General features: G+C 47.3%; 7 protein-coding genes across 7 annotated transcripts; 5 read left to right on the top strand and 2 right to left on the bottom strand.

Annotated features, from left to right (window-relative positions):
* The first annotated feature begins 941 nt into the window (after window positions 1–941).
* On the top strand, window positions 942–3845 carry BDV37DRAFT_241192 (putative C6 transcription factor). Its single transcript, XM_032081156.1, has 5 exons — window positions 942–1687; window positions 1753–3037; window positions 3093–3397; window positions 3461–3547; window positions 3596–3845. The coding sequence occupies exons 1-5, from the start codon at window positions 1043–1045 to the stop codon at window positions 3671–3673; spliced, it is 2400 nt and encodes a 799-aa protein (XP_031944517.1). The 5' UTR covers window positions 942–1042; the 3' UTR covers window positions 3674–3845.
* A 4873-nt stretch (window positions 3846–8718) lies between these two features.
* Window positions 8719–9814, bottom strand: BDV37DRAFT_241188 (uncharacterized protein). The gene has a single exon (XM_032081155.1). The coding sequence runs from the start codon at window positions 9754–9756 to the stop codon at window positions 9277–9279; it is 480 nt and encodes a 159-aa protein (XP_031944516.1). The 5' UTR covers window positions 9757–9814; the 3' UTR covers window positions 8719–9276.
* A 4883-nt stretch (window positions 9815–14697) lies between these two features.
* Window positions 14698–16728, top strand: BDV37DRAFT_280107 (sugar porter family MFS transporter; the record flags this gene model as incomplete). The annotated part of the gene is made up of 8 exons (XM_032086490.1): window positions 14698–14764; window positions 14823–14898; window positions 14956–15001; window positions 15059–15569; window positions 15624–15878; window positions 15927–16336; window positions 16390–16459; window positions 16511–16728. 8 exons carry the CDS (start codon window positions 14698–14700, stop codon window positions 16726–16728), a joined length of 1653 nt encoding a protein of 550 aa, XP_031944515.1.
* Window positions 16729–17790: 1062 nt separating this feature from the next.
* On the top strand, window positions 17791–18855 carry BDV37DRAFT_291005 (putative short-chain dehydrogenase; the record flags this gene model as incomplete). Its single annotated transcript, XM_032088847.1, has 5 exons — window positions 17791–18001; window positions 18060–18136; window positions 18192–18275; window positions 18331–18399; window positions 18455–18855. Exons 1-5 carry the CDS (start codon window positions 17802–17804, stop codon window positions 18853–18855), a joined length of 831 nt encoding a protein of 276 aa, XP_031944514.1. The 5' UTR covers window positions 17791–17801.
* A 1229-nt stretch (window positions 18856–20084) lies between these two features.
* Window positions 20085–22495, top strand: BDV37DRAFT_280105 (Zn(II)2Cys6 transcription factor; the record flags this gene model as incomplete). Its single annotated transcript, XM_032086489.1, has 8 exons — window positions 20085–20132; window positions 20182–20196; window positions 20262–20276; window positions 20332–20423; window positions 20475–20743; window positions 20796–21229; window positions 21282–21542; window positions 21596–22495. The coding sequence occupies 8 exons, from the start codon at window positions 20085–20087 to the stop codon at window positions 22493–22495; spliced, it is 2034 nt and encodes a 677-aa protein (XP_031944513.1).
* A 122-nt stretch (window positions 22496–22617) lies between these two features.
* Window positions 22618–23957, bottom strand: BDV37DRAFT_269322 (arsenic resistance protein; the record flags this gene model as incomplete). The annotated part of the gene is made up of 4 exons (XM_032084346.1): window positions 22618–23268; window positions 23342–23428; window positions 23480–23622; window positions 23678–23957. The coding sequence occupies 4 exons, from the start codon at window positions 23955–23957 to the stop codon at window positions 22618–22620; spliced, it is 1161 nt and encodes a 386-aa protein (XP_031944512.1).
* Window positions 23958–24186: 229 nt separating this feature from the next.
* Window positions 24187–25111, top strand: BDV37DRAFT_28718 (putative arsenate reductase (Arc2)). Its single transcript, XM_032088066.1, has 3 exons — window positions 24187–24524; window positions 24582–24696; window positions 24759–25111. Exons 1-3 carry the CDS (start codon window positions 24369–24371, stop codon window positions 24953–24955), a joined length of 468 nt encoding a protein of 155 aa, XP_031944511.1. The 5' UTR covers window positions 24187–24368; the 3' UTR covers window positions 24956–25111.
* Window positions 25112–25953: the final 842 nt, after the last annotated feature.

Genomic DNA, 25953 nt, shown 5'->3' with positions numbered 1-25953 from the left:
AAAAAAAAAAAAAAAAAAGAAAAGAAACGTTGCCGTAGCCAATAGTAACACAAAATCTCACCGTGATGTTGTTGGAATTGTTACCATCCAACTACTAACATGAGATTAATAATTCAGTCAGTCCATTGACGAAAGGATGGATCGCTTCATCGCAGGGTCCCGGACCCTGCACTTAACCTAAAGTTGCTTTACTATGAACTTTCCAGTTGGGTACCTCAACCTACCTGAACCTACTCGTAGGATTTGCTTCCTGTTGGAGAGGTGTGCAGGGTTGTTTACCCTCGCTTTGCCCAGCCACGTCATCAGCCACAATTGACTGGACTCTGTACACCGCCACACTCCAAGCTGTGATCATATTAGCCACCCACCAGTCAATTTTACGCGGACAACAGTTCCCAAAGGTCGGTCTGCAAACCCTGAAGGGTTCGGGTCTCAAGTTGAGAAGAAGGGATCAATGTTCCTTTCCCTCCCCCACTCGCTCTCTCCAGGTTAGATTATGGTTTAGAGATATCCACAACAGTCGAGGATGGATCTTACTTCGACCTTCCCGCCTCACCTTTATGTGCCGATACTTTGCATGAACGTGACACATAGTCCATTTTTCCGAGGCTTCCCATGCATTGGCCAGTCCTGTTGCAAAGAAGCAAAAAAACTAAAAAAAAAAAAAAAAAAAAAAAAAAAAAAAAAAAAAAAAAAAAAAATGAAAAAAAAAAAAAAAAATTAAATAAATAAATAAATAAGTCGACAGATAAAAATAAAACAATGGATTCAGTAACAAGCATGAATATATATGGTAATATCCGATGGACTTTGCCTGAAACGGATATGATGCCCGGGTGGGCCAACAACACGTAAGCCCGCCAGTGGAATTTGCTTATCAAACACAAAGATCTCCGACGGAACCGAAATGTACGGCCGCGACTTAGTCTGGCCGAGAACCCCAGCAAAAGCAGCGGGCAAAGACAACTGGGAGCAAAAGGACTAAGATGTCCACCTTCCAACGATTCGCGCCGTTGTCAACCGTCCTACAAGTCTCGCGATCATGACGGACGTCCCACCACCACCACCGCTAGGGGTTCCGGACCCGGAGCCTCAACCGGAGCATCGGGTGCGCAAAAGGCGCCGACGGACGATGGCTTGCGTGCAGTGCCGTAGCAGAAAGCTCCGCTGTGATAGAAAGCTTCCCATGTGTAGCCGTTGTGAGAGCAGCAAAACGGCCGTCGATTGCACCTATGAGAAAGAATTCCTTTGGCAACAACCCAATACGGTTGTTACGCCCGCTTTCTCCGAGCGCGGTCCCACTGCCACTAATACGATCTCTCAAGCCGCACATCTTGCTCGGACGCACCCTACCCCGGACTCGGCGTTAAGCTCTTTTACTCGGTCTCAACAGACATCTTCGGATACGCGTCCCGCCCTAGAGAAACGGGACCGTTTCCTGGAGACCGTCCTGGGCGCCCCGAAGGCCGCTGTCAACCAGGAGCCCTACGTGAATACCGAGCTGCTGCACCGTTCGAAACATCCCGGCGTCAATCATCATGCAGCGCCGTCGCACCACCACGGGGACGACGAAGATTCATTGTCTCCCTCGCAACAGTTGGGCATATCTCCCAGAATCATGATGCGAGGGAAAGAAACCAAGACCCGCTTCAATGGGTCGGGGATCTTCGCCAATCTGATCGCTCAGGTTTGTCATCCTGCAATCGTATGCACCACGTAGCGTTACTGCATCACGATTAACGAGAACTCTAGTTTCCTGATATTAAATCGTTTGCGGAGGAGATACGAGTCGCCAGCCCGCAATTATCCGCGCTGCGACCTGACCTGGCGAGGGTGAAGAGAGGTCTCTGGAAGCGGAAGCCTCTCAATACGCCCTTCCCAGAACCCACGACTTTGTCACTCACCCAGATGCTCCCGTCTCGCCGGGTCGTGGATGACTTGGTCGTGCTGTATCTGACCTATTTCGAAGCGACTCACCGCATCCTCCATGTCCCGTCCTTTCTCAAGGAGCTCGATGAGTTCTGGGCACAACGGGATAACCCGGATTTTGTATCCCCTCACTTCGTGGTACAACTGCTGCTGGTTCTGGCTTGTGCCTGGAATCTGGCCGATTTTGATACACTGCAACTGAAAAACGATAATGAATCCGACTTGACTTGCTACACGGCGATAGAGTGGGTCCTCCACGCCGAGAGGTGGATTGAGAACTCCCACATCAAGCGGCCGGACATCATGGCGTTTCGGCTTTATATCCTCCTACTCGTGGCGAAGAACGCGCATGGGATGAAGCGCAGCAAGGCTTGGCTTGACACCGGGACACTGATCAAGCAAGCGATGCTGGCAGGGTACCACCGGGATCCCAGCCGGTACACCAAGATTTCCCCGTTCAACAAGGAGATGCGCCGGCGGATTTGGACCACAATTGTCGAGCTGGATCTAGAGGTGTCACTCGAGCGAGGGATGCCGCCTGCTTTGCAATACGGGGATTATGATACGGCCCCAGCACTCAACCTAAACGATAATGAACTACAGGAGACCAGCGAAGAGCTCCCGGCGGAGAGACCCCTAAGTGAGATAACTGGCTGCTCATTCCAATCAGTTTTGATACAGTCCCTTCCCTTGCGGCTGAAGGCGTGTAAACTGATGCATTCTCCGCGAATAAGCTGTTCCTATGATGAAATTCTTCATCTGGACTGGGAGTTGAACAGATATCTCTCACAAATCCCCTCCTGGACGGTATCGGAAGATGAAGATTTACAAACGCAGCACAAAGTTATTCTGATAAGATCCCTCCTGCAGACTAAGATCTGCCATAGCCTTTTATCAATCCACACGCCATTCGCCATCGAAGCTCCACAGGAAACCCTCTTTGCGCCATCAGCTCGGACTCGCCTCGAAGTGGCTACCATGATTTTGTCTACGCAAAGACAGCTACATGAAACCTCCAGACAGCTATCCCTCTCCATCTTGGGTGATTGGACCGTGCAGGCCTATTGCTCGGTGTGTCAGTTACTCCACGCCAGTACCAACAGTCAAGGTATGTTTCTGCGAAAATGCAGCATGTGCATAGAACTACGCTAAAAGTACAATAGCATCTTCCCGGACGTCTTTACCCCAGACACTTCCCGGGTTGCCAGAGTCCTTGATCACGCTAGCGGAGATGACGTTGACTTGTCTGGAAACACAACTCCTCCTTGTGGTGAAAGGCGCCAAGGAATACTTCTTCATGTCAACCATCTTAGATTTAGTGAAGGCAAGATTATGGCCGGCGCAAGCGACTGTGTACAAACAGGAGGTTGTGGACCGAGTCATATTCTTCGCCCAAACGCTTTTCACGCGACATGCGCATTGCGATCATTTAGGAGAATTGGGTATGGGAGGTTTCAAAACTACTCAGGTCAGTAAACTGCCACTTCTATTGCTCATTAGAAGAGACTCTAACATTCAGTATTTTGTATAGGTCCCAGTTTTGAACCCGAGCTCTGGCATGGCACAGCCTTTCGTTCCTAATATGAATATGCTACAACCAACGAACTTTGGCATCACGGTAAGATAGACAGCCATCGCTCGAATGGACTTTGCTAATATAATACAGCAATCTGGAGAGCTGGATCCTTTTCTTGATGCATTTGATTGGGGGGATCTCACAGGCATCACATTTGAAGGATATTAATATACACGAGATACCGGTTGAGAAGCTCAGCGATCAACCTTGGTACACACAAGATCTATTGCAATCGCTAGTGATTGGAATTAAGCTAGCAACTAGTCTGCGTCATATTCTTAAATGACAACCTACCCGACAGAAGCGAATGCAAGTCACATGGCTATGATGTGACGCTTCGTCTATCACAAAAAGACAATTTACTAACAAGATGCTTGGAAACCTAACCTACCTTAATCCATCTTATCCATTAGTCTACCTTTTGCGGCAAACCTCATCCATACTATACCTATCCGTGGAGGGGAGCTGTGGGCGCAACTGTACTGATATTTTACGATGTACAAATGTATGACAACCTAACTGCACCATCTGGCATAATATAACGGCCAGTTTAAATTATTTGCGAATATGAATGGTGACTGGACCAGCTAATACCTTGCCAATAATTTTTGTCTCAGCGAAGAAATGATTCTGGTCACACAATCTCAGCCTACAAACTCCTATTTGCCCAGTGCCTGTTGGTATAATAAGTAAAGCTCACCAATATACTGAATCACCTTTAATACGCTCGTGTCCTAAGCTTCTTGGACTATTTCTACTGTCCAACTACATCATGATCCCGCGTATGACTACACTCGAGATCCCATAATAAGTGTCCTAACCTCCATTTGAACACCGACAACATGACACAATTTCTAACCTGAGCCATTGCCCTACCTAGCAGGGCGTCAGGAGATTAACAGGCATATCCAATAGTAAAGCTAATCATCAAATTGGTCTTAGGCACATGCGAGTAATCGTGACTTGGCATACGCTAAGGATTTGAACCCTGCTAGAACACCCCAACTAGAGCGTAGATCGACTTAGTCCCCGTTAAGCTGTAGGATAAAAGCCCACTAGTCCCAGTGGCGGGCAGGGGCTTTTTATCCTGGCACGTTTAGGTGGTTATGGTTACGCATGGGGAACGTTTGCTTGGGGTAATTGGAGTATTTGGAATGTCTGCTTCATCATGGCTTACCTGCGTCACATACTTTTCTGTGTACTGACTATATATATATCTCTTATTCCAGTTCCGAACATCATGTTAGATGCAACACAAGGTAGTAAGTGACTTGCGAGATGAGGTATAGACTTGCTTCTATTGAAAGAAAGAGAGAGCTGACCTCAGCGTTTGTGTCCCTCCCCGAGATAAATAGAGATATACTGAATCGAATGTTGTGGCAAGCAAGAGATATCCTAGCATGAGTACAAATGCTGTACTAGGTGACTGTGGTCTTCAAACTAGATTTTCTATATTCTGGGCTCACGGGACGGTCCGGTGATCACCTGCAGCCTCAGGGGAGTAGGGCCAGACTCTTTCTCGAAACTAATGGCTCTATTTGTGGCATGATCCGAGTATTACTAAATGACACAGAATGAACCTGTTGAGGGGACAGAGTGACATCCAACCGCGTGAAGCACCAGAGCCAGCGCTAAGCCGTGATACCATGAACCGCCACGGGCAAGCATGTACCCTAATCACCAATATGCGTAAGCATCGAGAGGGATATCTGTACCCGTTACCAACGCATGGTCGGCTTTGAAATTTAGTGAGATGGTTGCATATCAGCAGAGCGGTGGATTATGTTTCTGGGGTCAGCGTAGACCTGGGCCAGCCGGCCACTAATTCTGGTGTTCACGGGAAGCCAATGCATGGTATTTGGAATATGTCTGTGCTTGTGCAAGTCAAGCATATAAGGGGGCGAAGTTCCGTCCGATTCACCATTGACCTATTCTTGGTTACGTATTCAACTATACTCGGATATCACCGAACACACTCTGTAAGCAAGGCTGTATTTCTCTGTGGGGAGGGGTAAGCAGACCACAGGATGTACGACGAGACCCTAGTCACGTTTGCTCCGAGGGGAAGGGAGGGGGGGGATGCCGTATATAAATTGCGTATCTACTCTGCCTCGTAGAGAAGCTTCCATTACATTCTCTTAAGATATAGAATTGCAAGAACTCTACAGGTTGCTACTCTTTAGTACTGTTGAACCAACCGATATCCTGTCGTGTAAGTCAATATATCCCCCTCCCTTCAGTTCCAACAACCTGATATTGATAAGCCCTCAGCCAGATAAACAGCCATGAAGCTCCAAGTCGGAATCATCCTCGTCATCCTCCAAACCACCACGGCTCTCTCGACTACAACACGTAGAGATGACGGTCCCGCGGCCGCAGACGGCGAGACCCCTCCAGCGAGAAACCTTTTCGCCCAGAGCTGCTGGACGAAGTCGCCTTACGGCTGCTCAGACAACAGATGGTGCTGGAAGCAATGCGGCTCTAACGGGGAATGGTGCTGGCTAGCTAGGAACTGGGGAAAGGGTGAATGGAAGTCCTGTTCTAGTGCGTCTGATTGTGTGCCTGGTAGAGACAACAGTGACTGCGGTCAGGGGAACTGCGAGGCATGTGGTTGTAGTTGCTAGGGTGGATGGCTATGTATGTCGTTGTATTTCGGTTTGTGTAAACGGAGTGCTGAGTTCTGATCATTAGATTCATTACATGCGATCTTGGGGGTGGCCAGCATTACCACTAGATAGAGACTGGGAAATTACCTTATCTTATAATTATTAACGGTATAGGCCCCTGAAATATAAACCTCGCGTTTATATAGTCTTTTTTTAACTCTATTAGCTTAATTTACATATATTTCATAATATTATTATTAAGTCGAAGCACCGGAAATAAAAGTAAACTATTAATATATAAAATTCATAGTATTATAGTTAAAAGACAATCCAGGACAATATACTGAATCTAATCCAGCGTTCTATTTTTACAAGTAGAATGTGAGGACCTGCGAAACAGACACTGAAAATGACCACTATAGAGGCTGTTTACGGCCGTATTTTTACCTATATTACCTGTCTTCCTAACCACTGCTCTAATATCTTATTATATATTTTATATTATTATTCTATATTTATTAAGTATTAAGTTCGAGGTTTAAGTCTAGGCAGTCTTCGATGAGCTTGTCGTAGTTTTTATAAAGCTTAAAGTTAAGATTATATCCAGCACTCTCTCGGCGCTCCAATACCTAATATGAGAACTCGTTTAACGTGAGCAATTTTAATAATATCTTTAGATGGGTTTCTCCTATCAAAGACTGGAACTCATAACATATGGGGCAACCCGAGTCCGCGGCTTTGAGAAAGCAAGGACTGCAGAAAGGGATGGTGGGGCTGTCAGTTGCATTCGAAGGTCTGGCCCTCAGATGTCGAGAGGGTACTTAGAATCTGCTGTCCGCGAAAGACTTTCTGGCAGGCTTCACATGGCATACTTTGCCCGTTGCTTTCAATTGGCATTTCGGATTGGAAATGGCAGAAGATCTAGACGGGTGGTAGGCAGTTGGACAGTTTAACCAAACTCCTAGAGAGGTCCTTGGCTAAAACATATGGGGGTGTAATGCCCCAAGGGTGGGGGTCTAGGAGACCGATGTAGAAGAATATGATCTAATGCTGACAGCCATAGCCTGTCAGCCAGACTATGGGGTATGTAATGTGTCTATTGACCAGACTGATAGCAGGCAAATGCTAGCTTCGCCTGCATACTTTCGCGCAGTATTGCTTGCAGTAACCTTCCTCTTGCTCCAGTTTGTGTTCGTCTTGTTGCCGTTCGGCCGCTTCACGCCCCTGTTGCGCCTGAAAGTGAAGCGACTTGTAATCAGGAGAACTTTTACCCGCAATAAATCTTTGGACAGGTAGATACAGAAGAGGAGGCATTAGACAGGCAAACACCTCGAGACAATCACTAGCCGGATCGGTTTTCGGTCGAGGCTTGTTACGACAATCTGATTCGGGCCGGTGCTTGGGCCCAGGGAAGATTGTTTATCCTAGCTCTTTAGTGGTTCGGTCACCCAAAGATCAAATACAGAAACCTTGTGAAACATGATTTGTTGCCTCCTAAGTCGTCTCTATAGATGGTGTCGGGTTATGATTGGAACATGAATCAAATTGTGATAGCCAGACATAGTGATAGCTTTGTAAATAACAACGTATCCTGCTTGGTCCAAAGAATTGTAATATCCAAAGGCAACTAATCATGACAATGGCTCCTTATCAACTATAGTAAGGAGTAGTGTGCCTAAACTATCTATTCGCATACTCCCTCATGAGTATTGTCTCTAATGACGCAGGTTGTGCATCCTGGATACTTGCTGCAATTGTCTTTGGGAGTACAACGACGAGCAGGGCAATGTTGTCTTGCGTCCAGACCGTGATCAGACCGCGGAACTCCCGATATTTCTGATGGTTTTTGGCTGTTGCTGAGAAAGTTTGTTGGGTATATTTCCGCCGGAGGATTCAGGAGAGCTGGACCCTTGACAGTACGGCCATCCACGCCACTGAAGACTTGTGAAAGATGCTCCTTCTCTGCCTCTGTGTCGCGCGAAGAGGTATCAGAAAGCATCTGGCTAATCTGCTGCGGACTCAGCGGCGCATAGTTAAGAACAGTGCCCGATTCGTTGAAGTGTCTCAGGACCCCGTCGTCGCCCAAGTGGATGAAGTCTGTCGGGTTTACGCTCTCGAAAGAACGCATCAGATCTCTCCAAGATGGTTCCCCAGCCTAGACGAGATATTAAAAGACATGTAATACAGCATAATTTGTCAAAGTGGTACTCACCGATGCAGCTGCGCAGGTAGCTGCAGTGGCAACAAGAGCTGCAAACATTTCCAGGACGGAAAGGCGCATTGTTCGACTATAATAACCGGAGACTGCAATAGAAAGGAAGTAAAAAACAAGAAGGGTGCAATTAAGATGATGAAGGAGGTATAGCCTAGGGGTACAGTGAGGGTATTTATAAGTACCAAGAAGACAATGTACAGTGTAGCGTCTTTCATACAGAGACCAAGGGTCATCGGACTTTTGCTTCTCAGTAGCGTGATAGACAATAGGGGGAACAATGATCTCTGAGGGTGCTCCAACTGCGATTTCTCCGCTGCATCCGGGTCAGTCGATACTACGATGATTCCACTCCCTCACCAAGGGTACCGGCGAGATACGGGATGTTGGCCCGGGGGGGGGGGGGGGGGGGGGGGGGTGGATAGTTGTCCGCGTCACCCGCCCCTGGCGCATCGGTTATGGATAATACCTCATTCATATGCATATCTAGTGCCTGCGAGGCTGCGCCGATATAAGGAAATGACTCACTCTGTGGGATATAGTGTCAGCAGGCCGGAAAGTCCCCATTAGGACAAAGCCAACAACGATTACTTGGACTAGAAGCGATACCAGAGACAGTAATATCGGGTCTCCAACTATCTCACTGCTGTCGTCAACATGCACTTGCATCTGGGTCGATCACTGTGTAGACAAACACCTCTCCGATCCTTGCCGTTGCGCAACAGATGGTAAAGAACATCAGGCACAAAGATCACGATACAAGAAGGGTTATGCAAGAATTGACAACCCACCTCTTACATGGGTACTTGGGTTACTCTATGCACAGGGCATTAGACGCCTACTTTTACAACGGGAGGAAGTATTCCAGCAATATCAACTGACCAAAGTAAAGAGTCCCAGTAGCATGCCATATCATAAAATCCTTGGGACAAACATGGATAGAAATCCCCTCTCTACCTAGGACTAATATCATAATCCGACCGAATAACCACCCCGCACCGTTTCAACTCCCCACTGGCCATTTTCCTTCTATTCTCCTCAATGATATCCTTATTCTCCTCGTAATCCCTCTCGGCCTCTGCTTTCTCCTCCGCCGTCAATGGTGGCGGTAATAACGATGGATCTGGCTTCCACCACTGTTCCTGGGACACTTTTGTTCCATCGGCGCCGCGAAATTTGTCTTCATCCTCCTTATCAAATATGGTCCGATCGAGCAAGGCCTTGATCAGTCGAGGTGGAAGGCCGATGGCGTCAATCACGTCATTGTCGAGGGTCAGAGTTCGGAGGACGCCATCAGTGCCAATAACAAAGGGAGCGTTGCCCTTCGAGCCGGTGTCCAGCTTGCTCATGATATTGGATAGTTCTTTTTGGTCGGGGTGGTTATTGGGGTCGGGACCATAGCGACTGGTAGCGGGCGGGGCTGGGCAAGTCATTTTCTGCTTTTGATATTTCAAGGATTATTGTGAGAGAATTTGGGAAAGTGGTTAGAGGTGATCATACTAGTAAGGTAGTTACAGTCTAGGGCTTATTTATATAGCAAAGCAACGCCATGTGATCTACTAAGCTTCAACACGAAAGACTTTGAACAGTAGGTCGCTTGGACCGTAATGTGTACTATAAACCACCAGCTGATAGGCAGCTTGCCGCTATGATCCACCTCGCCCGTCCAGATCTCAGCCACTGCATCACTGGCGAATGCGCCGCTGAGGTAAGAGTGGAGAATTGCATTGCTGCGGAGGGTCGAGGTTTTGGGCACAAAAGGCCGATGAGAATTAGGACAGTTGGGATGGATGCGTCTAGCACGGCATCCAAACACCCGATTTGTCGTTTTATTGATTTGTTTGATTTAGGACGCCTGGAGTTTCGAAGTAAAGTATTTGTTGGATGACATGTCTGACCCGCTTGAAGGTAGTACACGGAATACTGACGGAATCTATGATAGTCTCTTCTGAGGCAGTGCAAATACTACCTCGGAATTTAGCGTCTGTATGCAGGGGTTAAAGGCCTAGCGTCACACCCTGGAGTTGGGATTCTGCGAGAAGCACTCCCCCTGTAGATCTAAAAATCAGACCATCATGACGGAAAGCCCACTTTAGCCTTGTTAGGGTCACATGGCGTTAAGGACAGACATTAGGCCGATACTGGCCCTGTGTGGCCATGTCAACTCCTGCATCTTCCGGCCGCTTATTCGCCCTGTAGCCTTGTCCCCAATGATCCCAGTTGAGGCATTTTTGGGAATCCTTTGTCCCATTGAGGTGCGCCAGTTCTAGCATCCTACGGTTATACTGGCCTGATTTCTGCGTCCATCGAGGTGGAGCTTAGACTCTACAGAAAGGCCCATATATCAGGGGGGAAAGATCATTCGGCTATATGAAAAGGGTTTAGGAACTTTGGGATGATCTCGCGGCAATGCAAAATGACCAAGTTCCCCCGAGCCTTAGCTGAGAGAGAGAGAGAGGAGATGAAATCAGTCATCCACAGATCCCTGAAAAGATCTGCCCTCTCGATAGCCCCTCCCTCGCTCATCTCCGTTCCAAATCTCTACGTACCCAAATCTCCAACAACAACAACAACCAACATATCCTTGTAGACACCGGTTGCGTGTGATGCCTTGAGAGTGATAACGTGTACCCTCTTTTGGTCATCTCAATCGCATAATGAATACCCTGGTGTTGGCGCACATAGATCGGAGCGGAATTCTATCTCTGCCATGAACGACGACCTCCAACAGTCTCCCAACTATCCTGTTAGGTTTATTGCCTTTTATATCGCGGTGCCCCGCTTGGAACGACTAGCCGGTTTACTTGACTCTTACCGATCGTTAGTGCCATGGGAGAAAGAACGTTTAGCTTCGCAGCGTCAATCACAGCGCTCATGGGATTTCTTATGGCACGTACTGCCCATGTAGCCTCGTTCCAGTCCTATGCTATGCCGAGTCAGCTGGCCAATGGATCGCCTAGTCAAGAAGTACAAGATCGAGGAGGTTGATTTTCCTGGAAGGGATGGTCATCGAAGGCAGAGACCGGATTCCGATCAGGGTCTCTGGTGGCTCATACTACATGACCCATGAGGCAGCGGAGACCTATAATTTCTGTTCCAGTGCATATTCCACCGACAGGACCGTCGCACATGTAGGATTCACCTTCCGTGGCGACAATTCTGCGGCCAAGATGCCACCTGCTTGTTGCGCGAAACAACAACGCCCTCTCAGCGATGCTAGTTACGAAAGCGCCTCCGGGACTATCCGGTGCTTCATGACGCTGAGCCTTGTGCTTTTCCAGATGCATGTCCCACACCCTTGATGTACATTTGGACTTTGGTGATTCTGTCTGTTTTGCGTCATTTTATTGCTATGTCCGTGTGGTTGCTCACTGTATAAGGCGGGATATTTTGTATTTGTCTGCAGAAACGGCCATTCATCTTGGTCTATTTGTCAGGAAATAGACATGTATACCTCTCATCAGCGACAAGTATTCTTTAGAGGATGGTAGGAGACCACCTACTATGACATCGCAGGCTACGGCTCGTATGACGACTGAGTACTCCCTGAATTACAAACTACCGTATAAACTGAATGTTGCGAGAGCACACAGTTGAAGTACATCGAGTACCACATTGTAAATTATTTTCGCGCCTCAAAATTGTTTGATATGTTATCGAAATTCTAACCTGGTCAAGGATGATGTTTACGCCAATGAACTTCTATACATCCCAGCTGGGCACATTCAGTTCTGTATAATCGTTGAATTCGTTTTTATAGGTTCAGCAAGAGCGATAATTATGTTGTCCCAAAGTCGAGTTCTCCATTCTGATCGAAGCTACATCTTCGCATATATATATTGAAACTATAATATGCGTCCTGGGCGATCTTTGGCAGTTCAAGTAATGCCCCAATCGGCTTCTTTTCCATCGATTCAGTCATAGCAGCAACAAAAGCCTGAGCCATAATGCACCCGCGCCAGTAATCTCTTTATCTTGCCACTACCTTCTCCTGGTCACCCTCTGCTATCCAAACCTAATAAATAGTTAATTACAACGCAAGGGTATGTATTCCTATAGCTTAATGCATAATACATACCTCCTGAATCAGCTCGACTGCTTGTAAAACGTAAAGGACTGGAAACCCTGTCCCTGGGTATAACATCCGTCTCTTCCCGTCTGGCGAAATTTATCACAACCAGTTCCGCTCGCTGCGCTGAATACATATCCTTCCGGGGTATCGCTGGCTTTGAAGGACTTTATATCGTTGACCCCAGCCACCCACAGGCAGCCCCAGACCGTATCTCCAGTGTACGAAGTAAGGTATCCAGTACAGTCAGTGTTCGAGTAGGCGGTTACATTCCAGGCGGCCGTGAGAGATGCACAGGCAGAAAGGAGGAGAGTAAGCGTGGAGAATTGCATGATGATAGATTGTTAACTTGTTTCTGTGAAAACCGAGGAGATGTGAGTAGTTGGTTGATGGGGATGCTTTTCATTTAGCAATTTCACTGTCTTCTTATACCTTGACCAGTTCAGTTAGTGGCTAAAAATAGAAAAGGATGCTTCATCTCAGAGGCGCATATCGGGCCTTAGGCGTCCAGTCTTCATGACGCATCCGACCGGATATGGCAACACCGCGGTGTTTTAGGCGACCCAGCGGAATAGATCATAATTCTATTCATAGGTCGCATGTACCTAAGGAAATATAAGATGTGGTAGATAGATCGGCACTATGGGTGTATGGGCGGCCTTACCCTACAGTAGGGCGATGCAGGGATGTAAAAGTCTACATTTTCCAAAACATATTTCCTGTCCAGTATTATCTGTATAACTGGCCAAGACACATATGTATTGGGAGTAGAAGGGAACTCTAGTCATCGGGATATTAGGCCACGATATAAAGAAAGAAAAGAAAAAAGAGAAAAAAAAAAACAAGAATCGTTAAAAGATATATTCATATTACTTCTTCTATGCTTTACCTATATGATAGTAGATAATATACTCAACCTCGATTATTTTGTTATTAATCTTAATCTCGCTCTTGTTTTTTTTTCTACTTAAACTTAGTCTTGATCTTGTACTGGAGAGAGTATATATTAATCTTTATTTTATACTTAGTCTCTTTGCTAATTTTTCTTTTAGAATTCTTATTTTTATTAATATCGAAGATAATTTTAAAATTAATAGTAAATTTACTAATAGTAACAGTATACATAAGCTTATTACTTTAAATAATCTTAAAAAAGATTTTATCGCTTTTGAAAAGACTCTTCGGGGCTTTGATCGACTTGCCAATAGTTGACTTGTCCTTGAAAAGACTGATAGTAGTATCCATAGTGATAGAGATAGTTACAAGGACTACGTACATACACCGGCTGAACATCAAGGCATTGCTTAATATATGAGAAGAATAGACTACTAATCAGAAAAACAGATATTATTTGTCTCCTGGATTTCCTTGATCTTGGAGATAATACTGAACTTCTCGACGAGAGTCTCGACCTTACTATAGAGCTGAGCAATTTCAATCGATATTGTGGATGGATATACTCGCGTTACCGCACACTATATCGCAGACAGAAGGAATGAATTAGAAGCAGGGAATGAAGAAAGAACACTGTGCTATTTATCATGAGGGGAGCTGAGGGAGCCAAGACAATTCCATCATGGCTGTGCTTCGGTTTGATCAAATGAGGCCTGTTTATGCCCACACGGGAGTATAGTCCCCCACAGCACGGACCAGTCTTGCTGTACTTCTGACGAAGCCCTTAGGGCACTCGTTGCGAATTGAAAGATGTATTGAACAGGAGCACCTCTCAGCGAAAGACTGTATCTCTCCAGTGAATGAAGTAGGGTATCCGGTAAAGTCCACGTGTGAATGGGTGGTTATAAACGAACATTCCATCTAGTTAAGCATATTATTGATATGAATATATAACAACTTATAACAGGTTCGTCTTAGGGAAGCAGGATTGCAGTATACTCTAATTAAATTACTCAGTGTAGATATATGATTTAGCTGAGAAGGCCGCGACAGCAGCCGTGAGTCCTTGTTCTCTGCTCTGTATATTGTCCAAGTGTCTGGCTTTAGCTGTCGGGGCACTGCGCGCCGACAGCCCTCGGTCCAGGAAACGCCGATATACATTGTTGGGACTGTGCCATGCGCCACCTGCAGCCCCATACCCCGGATTCTCCACATGGCTTCCTGGCTTGTGTTTTGAAGAACGTCTACTAGTTATGGAGCAGCTCACTGGTATGTTTTTGGCATGGTATATCTACCTTCGGCCCGCTGTTCTACAATCACAAGAGACGCTTGCTCTTAAAGAAGATCGACGTTCTGCTCAATATCACAGTGAAATTTCGTTCCTACTTCTCTAGATACCTTGCTTATCACAATGGTTGCTGCCAGTGACAGTACGACCGGTGCTGGCTCGGGCCTGGACATTTCATATGGACAGTCCGGTAGGTCGATGTTCAAGTTGAAGTCTCCCAGCTTGGCTCATTGCTGACCGTATACCAGGATACAAAGGGCTTATGGAGCAACCATTCCTACTATTTCTGTCCTTGTTTGCGAGCCTCGGTGGTTTCCTCTTTGGGTGTGTCTTCAGTCAAGTCCTCGCTACCTGGACATGACCTAACCATTGTACTCGTAGTTATGATCAAGGAGTCATCAGTGGGATTTTAGTGATGAATAACTTCGTCTGTGTTTCTCTGCGAAAACTGTATTCAAGGATCTGCACCACTAACCTTCCATAGGCAAAGGAATTTCCCACATTGGCCAACAACTCTACGCTCCAAGGTTGGCTGGTTTCTGTTCTCACATTGGGTGCCATGTTTGGTGCCCTGGTCAATGGGCCCATCGCCGATCGTCTCTCTCGACGTTGGTCCATCCTCCTTGCCAATATTATCTTCCTTATCGGATCCATTATCCAAGCTGCATCAGTCAATGTGCCGATGATCTTTATCAGTCGGTTCATCGCAGGGTTAGCAATTGGTCAGCTTTCAATGGTGGTTCCTCTCTATATCAGTGAGCTAGCACCACCCAATCTGCGAGGTGGGCTTGTTGCTCTACAGCAATTCGCAATTACTGGGGGGATCATGATAGCCTTCTGGTTGAATTTCGGAACCCAACATATCGGTGGAACAGGGGACGGGCAATCGCCCGCTGCATGGCGCTTTCCTCTCGCTTCGCAATGTCTATTTTCGTTGATACTGGGCTTTGAAACATTCTTCTTGCCATACACTCCCCGCTGGCTGGTGATGAAGAGTAAGCTTGTTGAAGTACTAAGTGGAGCAGAACAAGTGGCTAACAGAACTTCAGACAGAGAAGACGAAGCTATATCGACACTCTCCCGCGTGCGTCGTGTGCCTAGAAGCGACAACCGCATCATTCAGGGAATGCTCGAGATCAAGGAATCAGCGATGTTCGATGACGAGACAACTGCTGCCATGTTTCCAGGAGTCACGTCGCCTATCCGTCTGAGCTACGAAAGATATAAATCCCTGTTTACCTTTCGGCATTTGAACCGCCGCCTCTTGCTCGCCTGTCTCCTCCAATTGATCCAGCAATTCACGGGTAAATCATCTCATCACTATATAATTTCGTTAGACTAACTTCACCAAGGCATCAACGCTATCATTTATTACGCACCCCAGATCTTCAGGAAGATTGGCCTGTCTGGCAGCTCGGTAGATCTCCTCGCGACCGGTGTTATCGGGATTCTGAACTTCCTCTGCACTATCCCGGCAATCATGTACATGGATCGCTGGGGCCGCAGAAAGGTTCTCCTTGCAGGTGCCGCCGGAATGGGCATCTCCCAGCTCATAGTAGCTACCCTCTATGCCGTGTACAAAAGTTCCTGGGCCAGCAACCGGAGTGCTGGCTGGGCCACGGCGGTGTTTGTGTGGCTGTACGTATGCAACTTCGCGTATAGCATTGGCTGCGTGAACTGGGTTATTCCCTCTGAGATCTTCCCCCCAGGGGTGCGGTCCCAAGCCGTTGGTATTGCCATCGGGACAAATTGGTTGAGCAATGTACGACTTTTCCCGTTATAATGCTTTCTAATAAAACTAACCTGCGGGATCAGTTTATTGTGGCACTTATCACCCCTCGAATGCTGGAGTCGATTGAATTCGGCACGTTTTACTTCTTCTTAGGTACGTTGATCTCTCCCGTGTCTTCCTCAGTGGACCACTAATTTGGTACAGCCTTCTGTGTCTTTCTCGCCGTCTGGGTGTACCTCTTCCTTCCGGAGACAAATGGTGTGCCCATCGAAGAAATGGATAAGATTTTCGGCGGTAGTCAGGGGAAACAAGACGCGATGCGACTGGCAAACATTTACAGACAGCTTGGTGTTGGGGCTGGACTTGATGGGAAGCAGGAGAAGGACACCGATAGCCATGTCGAAAATATTGAGGAAGTATGATCTCAGACGGTGGTTTATATATGCTCTCATATTAGCAGGGGAATGTACGCTATGCTATGCCCTAGGAGCTAATAGTTATCATTATATTCGTGTGGAGAGTGTTGATGACTTCTTGTCTACCTAGATGTAGGACTGTTGAGACCGCCCCGTATACCGTTTAAGACTCTAAACCTATCTCCTGGAAGCCAGACCCCAGGTTAGAGCATAACTGCAGCTAAGTCGTATATTTTTGTTACGTGGAGTGTCAGTAAAACCAAAAAAAGGTAAATGCTAGGCAAAATACTAGATTTTCGCAATGTCTATAAGCCTGGGGCTAGGCTAGCCTTTGCGACTTGCATCGGCTCACTGTGTGCCGACAGCTCGCCCTACAAACGACATTGGCTCTAACCAAAATTCTGATATCCACCTTGATCATACCAGACCCGACCGTTGCTCCTCTATCCATTCAACCGAATCAAGGAATAATGACACATTATCCCCGGACCCCGGCGATTCCCCGCCGCTTTGTAGGAAATAAACAATTCGCAAATACCAACGACAAATGCTGGCCTGCATGTGGAGGTTCTTAGAACTCTGGAAAGCCAGGGCCCGCACGTCGTTGTGAAAGGTTACCAGGGTAGGTATATTGTTTGTTTCTTGTGGAAAGTAACATAGAGGACTTCCTTGATACTCATCTGCGTCTTGAGTTTTACCGTGTGGTTTCGTTCTCAGTGAAGGTCGGTATGGACGCCCTGGCCCTGGGTCCACTTTGAGACTATGAGAGACAGAGTATGGCAGTGCCGAAAGACAGAACAGAACTCACAATCCCATCGTATTTCCATCAGTATATGTCTATGATGATCACCTGGTACAACAGTCGGGGCACAGTGGCCCGTAGAGACTCTCACGCATCTATCGGATCGGCACATAGGTACCCGTATGTGAGCCCCAGGGAATGGATTTACCCCTCAGCTGAATGAGTTGCATCCAAATAAAGCCGTTCTATGCCAGCTATAAGTAGGTTGCTTGTTTGTCACTGTGTCTAAGCGCTCAACACCCCAGAAAGTCATTGATTTCCATCCACAACCGTCGAAATGTCTATGACCGTAGCCGACTGCACAACGATCCGCCATGGATTCCCCCGTCCTTTCCCAAATACGCCGACCAATGTCTTGGAGCAATTCAAGATGTCGGGAAGAGTAGCTGTGGTGACGGGCGCGGCGGATGGTATCGGCTATGCGGTGTCAGAGGCCATGGCGGAGGCTCACGCTGATGTTGCCCTCTGGTATAATTCGTAAGTCATGGTCCTATCAAGAATGCGCATTAGCATTGAGTTAATATAATCTGGGAAGAAATGATGCCGCTATTACGAAGGCTGAATCTTTTGCACAAACCCATGGAATTAAGGCCATTGCCTACAAGGTTGATAGTAAGTTGTATATACGTTCGGTGACCGGCACCTCATGCTGACTACAGTCTTATAGTCTCGGACGCCGAACAGGTGCAGAAGACTATTGCAGATGTGGTTCGGGACTTCGGAAAGATCGATGTGTTTGTTGCTAACGCTGGTAAGACATTTAATCTATAACACAACGTCAGGGATGGCACGTTGACATTGAACAGGAATGGCCATCTCAAAGCCCATATTGGAACAAAAGCTAGACGAATATCAGAAGCAGATGTCAGTTAACGGTAAGGCTTCACTACCCTTAAAATCGACTTCCACTATACTAAACCCATCTCCCAGTCGACGGCGTTGTCTTCTGCGCCAAGTACGCTGGCGAAGTATTCCAGCGTCAAGGCAGCGGAAACCTGATCATAACATCCAGCATGAGCGCGCACATTGTCAATGTACCCACAGACCAGCCAGTTTATAATGCAAGCAAGGCTTTCATTACACATTTTGGAAAATCCCTTGCCCGGGAATGGCGGGAGTTCGCTCGCGTTAATATCGTCTCGCCCGGCTTTTTCGACACTAAGATGGGTGCAAGCCCACTTGCAATTAACGAGGCCTATCGTATGTCCTCTCTCGGTCGCCAGGGACATACTAAGGAAATCAAGGGTTTATACCTTTACCTCGCTAGTGATGCTTCTACTTATACTACTGGAAGCGACGTCATTATTGACGGAGGATACACGCTTCCTTGAGCAGATCCTAGCAATGAATAAATATTTATAGACCACATTTAGTAACACTATTTTTCACATAGCATGATTCTGATTAAGCCAAGCACAAGTAACGAAAGCACACGAGTTCTGTATCGCTGATCGCCTTCCCATGCTCCTACTGACGGCTGCTTCCACATCGTCCCAGCACATCCTCGTGCGACTGCATGCCGAACAGTAACAAATCATATCCCCATGTAAGCCTCCCCGGAGTGTGTGCCTGTCCGACTAGCCCTCGGTTATTCAAGATTGAACAAACCGACGTTCTCGCCAGAGCTTGACCCACCCGTTACACTTCCGTCGGCTGTCTGTCGCCCGAAGACGAGTCCCTCTAATGGCAGAAGAGAAAACTCCACGACGCTCTTGCCCTAGTTCCAAGAATTTATAATGAACTGATCTGTCAGCATCGGAGAACTGTTCTCCGTAGGGATATCCCCGTGGGGTATCGCAGGTTATGGGATTGCCGTGGTAGCTGGTAGTCAGATTTTTGAATATAGTGATCAGTACGATTAGATGATAGTAAATTATAACAATAGTACTCTCGTTTTAAAGGGTGACAATGTCCTAGTAGTCCTGTTTCTCGTGTCCTTTCCTCGTTTGGACCTCGTGAGCTCATCCATTTTGGCATGACAAATCTAATCAAGATCTCGCATCTATCCACCACTCCTCCATTCTAAACCCCTAGTTACTGGCGGCTTTTTTATATTTTTATAGTGAAATCTTTCAATATAAACTCTCTTTTGGAAAACAAACGAAGGTGCAAGACCTGGGATACTAAGTAATAGTGCTTGTTATATCTTCGTAATGTAATATGGTATGTTCACAAACGTTATATATTTAGGAGCCTGAGGTTAACATCTGAGAATAGCTCAATATCTAGCACGCACTATAATATTCAAGTATTGCAGTTCACATAGTAACCAACGATAGCAGCTATTTATAAATGCAACAGCAGATCGAAAGACAGACAGTTAGAACCAAACGATGGATGATTATAGTTCTGCACCTACGCTATTAGGGTTCGACTTAGTCACCTGGAAACGCAAGCCTTTTTCTCGGGCGTCTCGGGATGTTTGCATCCTCCATACCCAACCTTACCTCCAGCATGCTAATCGACATCCATACCAGCCATATCAATGACCAGTTCGATTTAGAATCTTGTGAGGATTAAATCTTATCAACGTTGAGTGTGATATTTCCTTGCATCCACAATGCCAAAATCCTCTACTTCTCCACCAGGTCCGCACGAGTTGCGAGCTGTAAGTTGCGATGCAGTGTCTGTCTTATCATACAACTAATATGCGATAGTGTACAGAATGTCGGGTGAGAAAAAGCATCACCGGAGTAGAGGAGGACATCTTATTAACATGTTGCGCGAGACACTATAGAAACGTAAAAGCAAGGTAACTACACTAGTCAATTCCCTACTTAGATTTTACCTGCTCACATGCCCCACAGTGCTCCGGGACGCCGCCATGCTCGTACTGTTCCCGAGCCAACAAACCATGCATCTTCGGCCGTCCATCGCTGCGAACGCCATTGACGCGCAAGTGAGTGTTGTATTATGCCCTGATAGGGTTGTATCTCTGACAAGTATCTAGAAACATGGATCAAATAGAACGTCGCTGCGCCAGTTTAACGGCGCTTTTGCATCGGCTGAACCCGGATGTTGATATTGAGGACGCACTGAAGACGATGACTATTCCGCCAGGTGGCCTGCATGCCTCAGCTTTTGGCGGAGTGAGCCCTGCTTCAGTAGATGAGTTTGAATGGAGCGAAGCTTCGCTAGGGTCTCCTACTGAGCTTCGAAGAGTGGGTCTGGATGGCATGGCATCTTTGCCCACAGGGAGCGCGGAAGCTGGCTATCTCGGTAGGTTGCAAGGAATATACGTCTACCTACTTGGTGCTAATAATATTTCCAGGTAACAGCGCAGGGTCTAGTATCTTGAGAAACGTCCCAGGCTTGACCCCCGAGAGTTCTGATTTAGAGACCAATCAGCGGACACAACCCTCACTTGATGACTCTATTAGGGGTCCGGACCTTCTGTGTTCAGCACATCTGGGTACCTCCGCCATTCTTGATGGTCTAGTAAACGCATACTTCACGTATTATAATACATCCTACCCGATTTTGCATGAGAGTACATTTCGACAACAATATCAAGAGCGCCATCAGCTTCAAGATCGGTCAAGTTGGCATTCAATATTCTACATTGTCCTGGCAATCGGGAATTGGATTCTCGGTGGCACGTCCGGCTCTCGAGAATGTCAATATTATTCCGCCGCACGATCGCGCATGTCAATGCATATGTTGGAGTCTGGAACTCTCCTCACGGTTCAAGCATTTCTCCTAGTTGTCAGTCACCATCAATATTAACCACCACGTTGAGCATACTAACAAGGATAAGGGAAACTATCTCCAGAAGCGAGATCGACCAAATACTGGATACAACTTCATCGGAATAGCGTACCGCATGGCTCTTGGATTGGGACTTCATCGTGAGCCGCCCGCCGCAACGAAGACTGATTCACTGTTCCATGAGCGAAGAAGGGTCATCTGGTGGATCGTGTATTGCTTCGATAGTGGGTTCGGCATTACTACTGGGAGACCCGTCATGGCCGCAGATAGTTTTATTGAGACCTGTTTGCCCCGCAACATAGACGATTCGGTAAGATAGAAAGTTATCCGTGGCTAAGGAAAGAGGACTTATTGGACTTGCAGGCATGCACGTTAACCTCGATACTCCCGACACCATCAGACCGACCTACAACATATTCTGCCATAATCGCACAGGCGCGACTAGCCTCCATTGGAAACAACATCTATAGCAATGTCATTTCCGCCCCGAAAGAGAACATCCTCGACTTGAGGATCTCTCGGTCACTCGATCATCGATTGAAGGCCTGGAGGCTTTCCTTGCCCGTGTATTTCACAGCACAAGACGTGCCAGATTGGTTTCGAGGCCCGCGTGCAGTGGTCGGGTGGAAGGAACAAAATCTGAGAATGATGCTATGGTGGGGGAGCCAGCGTCTTTGCAGCTTATTATCAGATGTCGAGGAAGCACGGAACATGTGTCACTACGTTGCGATCGAGACCATCCAAGACATTACAACTTTCTGCTTGGATTATCGTGACAACATCCATGTCGGGCTGAGCTGGTACGCCACATACTTTCTATTCCAGGCCACCGTTGTCCTTAGCATCCATTACTTGAGACCGCATCAGCCCCTGGATATGAGCCCAGATTCGGTGAACCAGGAGCTGTGGGCTCTCTCTATATCAAGGGCGCGCGACTGCCTGGCCCAGCTGAGCCAAGATAACGAAGCTGCAACGCGATGTTTGGCTGTTCTGGAAAGAATCAGAGACCAATCGGAGCGATCACAACAGTCTTCCATGACTCCTTCGGGCACGAGGCCCGATGCGAATGTTCACGCTGACCACGCCCAGCTACAGCCTGTTCTGGCAACAGACGACACAAATCCGACATCATTTGCCATCGATCCGGCCTTGCAAATCCTCTTCCAGGATACAGCGTGGAATGATGATATTTTCGAAGGCCTTCACGGGTTCCCGATCACAGACGAAGTGGAAACGTTTGACTACATGCCCCCAAATGTTTGACCACCAATACTCTCTAACAGGAAATCATGGCTACATTCTTAGCTCAGACTGGTTCCTGAACACTATCACGAAAATTAAGAATTATAGTCTAATCACAGGTCCTAATCTATATTATAAATTAATCAATCCTTCCAGCCCAACCGCTTCGCCACCAGCCTCACAGCATAAACCAGCCCCAACAGCACCGGAACCTCAATAAGCGGCCCGACAGTAGCAGCAAGAGCCTGATTACTATTCTCCCCAAAGGTCGCCACCGCCACCGCAATAGCGAGCTCAAAGTTATTGCTAGCCGCCGTGAAGCTTTGCGTGGCTGCCAACTTGTACCCAAAACCCATTTTATACGCGATGAAAAGCGTTGCAAAAAAGATAACAGAAAAGTAAACGATGAGCGGTGCCGCAACCCGGATCACAGAGACAATTTGATGCACCACCTGACGACCCTGCGAGGCAAAGAGCACCAGGATCGTGAATAGGAGTCCGATAAGGGATAGCGGGCTGATCCATTTCAGGAATACCTGGTCGTACCATCGTGCGCTTGTTGCCCAGCGGAGGACGAAGCGTGTGAGGATTGCGGCGCCAAGGGGGATTCCGAGGAAGACTGCGACGCTTTTGGCCGCGGTGCTGTATTCGAATGTGATGGTGTCGCCGCTGATTACTTCGATGAAGAATACTCCCATTGGTGCGAAGAGGACCATCTGGAGGAGCGAGTTGATGGCGACTAGGATTGCGCAATATTCGTTGTCGCCTCCGGCGAGGCCTGTCCAGATTAAGACCTAGTTATTGTGAGCTTCAACGTTGGGGGTGCAGACCCTTAGTCTCTGAGGTTAGGGGCGATATTTAACTTACCATAGCGATACAACGTGCCAGTCCGACAAGAATCAGTCCTTGCCGTAGCTCTGGCTCATCGGGTAAAAAGGCCCAAGCCAATGCTAGCTGAATAACCTGTTATATGCTGCACAAGTTGAGAAGAAGAGAAAGACATACCATAAAAAATGGAGCAATGATCCAATTCACAACTATACTGAAGCCAATTTGCATCCAGATGCCCCGAGCCCCGAGGACATGATGCAAGCTTTCATATCTGACCTTGCATAGAATGGGATACATCATGACGAGGAGACCAACGGCTGTTGACAAGGGATCAGCGATTCGGGGTCAAGGAAGATCACCAGGAACACTCACCTATAGGAATTGACACCCCCACAAACTTCCCTTGCTGCAATGCAGGCCCGGTGTTTGGAACAAAGTTGCCCAGGATTATTCCAATTGCCATGGCTAGAAAGATCCATACTGCGAGGAATCGGTCCAGAAGTCCGAGATTCTTGAACGCCGACTGCTTTTCCTGAGGCCTATCTGAGGACTCTGGATCCTCTTGTTTCTCCACATCTGTTGTTGGTCCTGGTGTCTCTATAGTGGGATCCGAGGAGTATTTCGGATTTGGTTGGCCTTTCGCACATGCCATGATTGATTCACTGTTCGTTATGAGATGGCATGGGAGTAGGGGTGATCCTGCTGGAGGAGTCTGGTGGTAATGTTTGTTGGCCAGAAGCACAGTTCTGTAGTAGAAATAGAGAGAAACACACTCTCCGTCTCGAGTGATGTTATACAAGTGGTGTAGATGGAGTCATCTTCCGTGAACCCTATATCCCTTCTACTAGATTTTTGATGCTCACGGCATGTCACTGGTCAATGCTGATTGGCCAATAACAAGTGGATATGTTGAGCTGAAAGCAGCCAATAAGAACAGAAGGGCGACATACCCCGCCCTAGCCCTATTTGGAGTGGGGATCAGGTTGTCAACTATCAAGACATCCTACGATAATGTCAACATTCCACCATCTTCTGTCGTGAGCAATAATTAGATCTCCCCAATATGTCTACCACTGAAGCTCCATGGCACGCAGCCTACCCCGCCCCCAGAACCATCGCAGCCAAGCTACCCCGCCATGAGCTACTGCAATGGCTCAAGGAGGGTAAACAACCGGGAAAAGACTTTGTGCTAGTAGATCTGCGACGTGCAGATTTCGAGGTAAGCTGGGAATCTATGCCACCTTATACGCGGACATCAATTGACAAAGATACGTAGGGAGGCACTATCCGGGGTTCCTTGAACCTTCCAGCACAGAGTCTCTATCCCACCATTCCTACCCTATACACGCTTCTATCGGCGAGTAAGGTGGCGAGCGTCATCTGGTACTGTGGTATGTTATCTCACTAGAAAATTATAGTAGTAGGTGGAAACGCGTTGCTAATGTATCTACAGGGTCATCCGCAGGCCGTGGAACGCGGGCCGGCGGCTGGTTCGCCGATTATCTTCAGGATCAAGGAGACACGACCCTGAAGAGCTTGGTGCTGGAAGGTGGGATCAAAGGCTGGGCGGCTGCAGGACCGGAATATACGGAGCTTATGGACGAATATGATGCCTCGTTTTGGGCAAAGTTCTCTTCTGGATGTGAGTAGAATGACGAAGTTATGAGACCTGTTTTGTATCTGTTGATGGTCATGCCGACAATGAATTCCGCATGATACGTGCAATTGGTCGTAGAATTCTTCAGCAATACACTGTATCATTTTCTGCCTGGATCCAGATAGTACATACGACCATAGGGTGTGCAGAACAGGGCTTCCTGCCCACTCAGCCGTTCCTGAGCCACATATTAAATGCGACTGACTGGAAAGTGAGCCGTTTGGTAGTTGCTGCTTCTATGGTTGAGCGCCGCTAAGTCACAGGGTGGGTTGGTAATTTAGGTGATATTGTTCAAAGCGCGGGTGAGCAGGGTGGGCGAGTAGATAAGTGAGTTGGTGCGTAAGTGGATGAACTAGACAACCTAATAGGAGTTTTGTTTTGAGAGGTTTAATAGGGGCACTCGACCTGGTTGTGTATTCCATTTTCCCGCCCTTCGAGATACTGGTTGTCAAACGACGGCTTCAAATGTGATATATCAGACCTAGATTCCAACTTGTTGCTCTAATTGGGAATGGACTTCCCGCACCCATTCCGACACTTACGGCCGACGCATCGCTTCCATTTCGATAAAAATAACGATCCCTAATAAGAAATTTCTTGTACTCATACGCATCTTCTGCAGCAGGTGACCGGCAATGAGCTTTCTTTGCTGGTCTCGCTCCACTCTATCTTGCGCCGTGGATGGAAGAAGACGTTATATAAAGCAAGGCCGATATGGAAGCATACCCACTGAGATTAACGTTAGTGAAAGAAAGTCCAAATGACGGAGAGATAATCCAATCCTACAATCCCTGTGAGCAGCAAAAGCCACCCCAGATACCCTGTGGGTAAGAGAGAGCCAATGGATGGCAGTAGCGACCCCATGGCTAGTGGTATAACGGTGGGAATCTCGAATCTCGAGCAAGATAAAAAAAAGTAGGAAGTGAAGCATGAGTCCCAGCATTATATAGGGAATCCGGATGAAGGGCAAGATACGTCATGCGTAAGCCCA

The sequence above is a fragment of the Aspergillus pseudonomiae genome, assembly GCF_009193645.1.
Source record: "Aspergillus pseudonomiae strain CBS 119388 unplaced genomic scaffold BDV37scaffold_12, whole genome shotgun sequence".
NCBI classification, from domain to species: domain Eukaryota; kingdom Fungi; phylum Ascomycota; class Eurotiomycetes; order Eurotiales; family Aspergillaceae; genus Aspergillus; species Aspergillus pseudonomiae.
The sequence above is the reverse complement of the archived record's forward strand: the minus strand, read 5'-3'. Positions and strand labels throughout refer to the sequence as shown.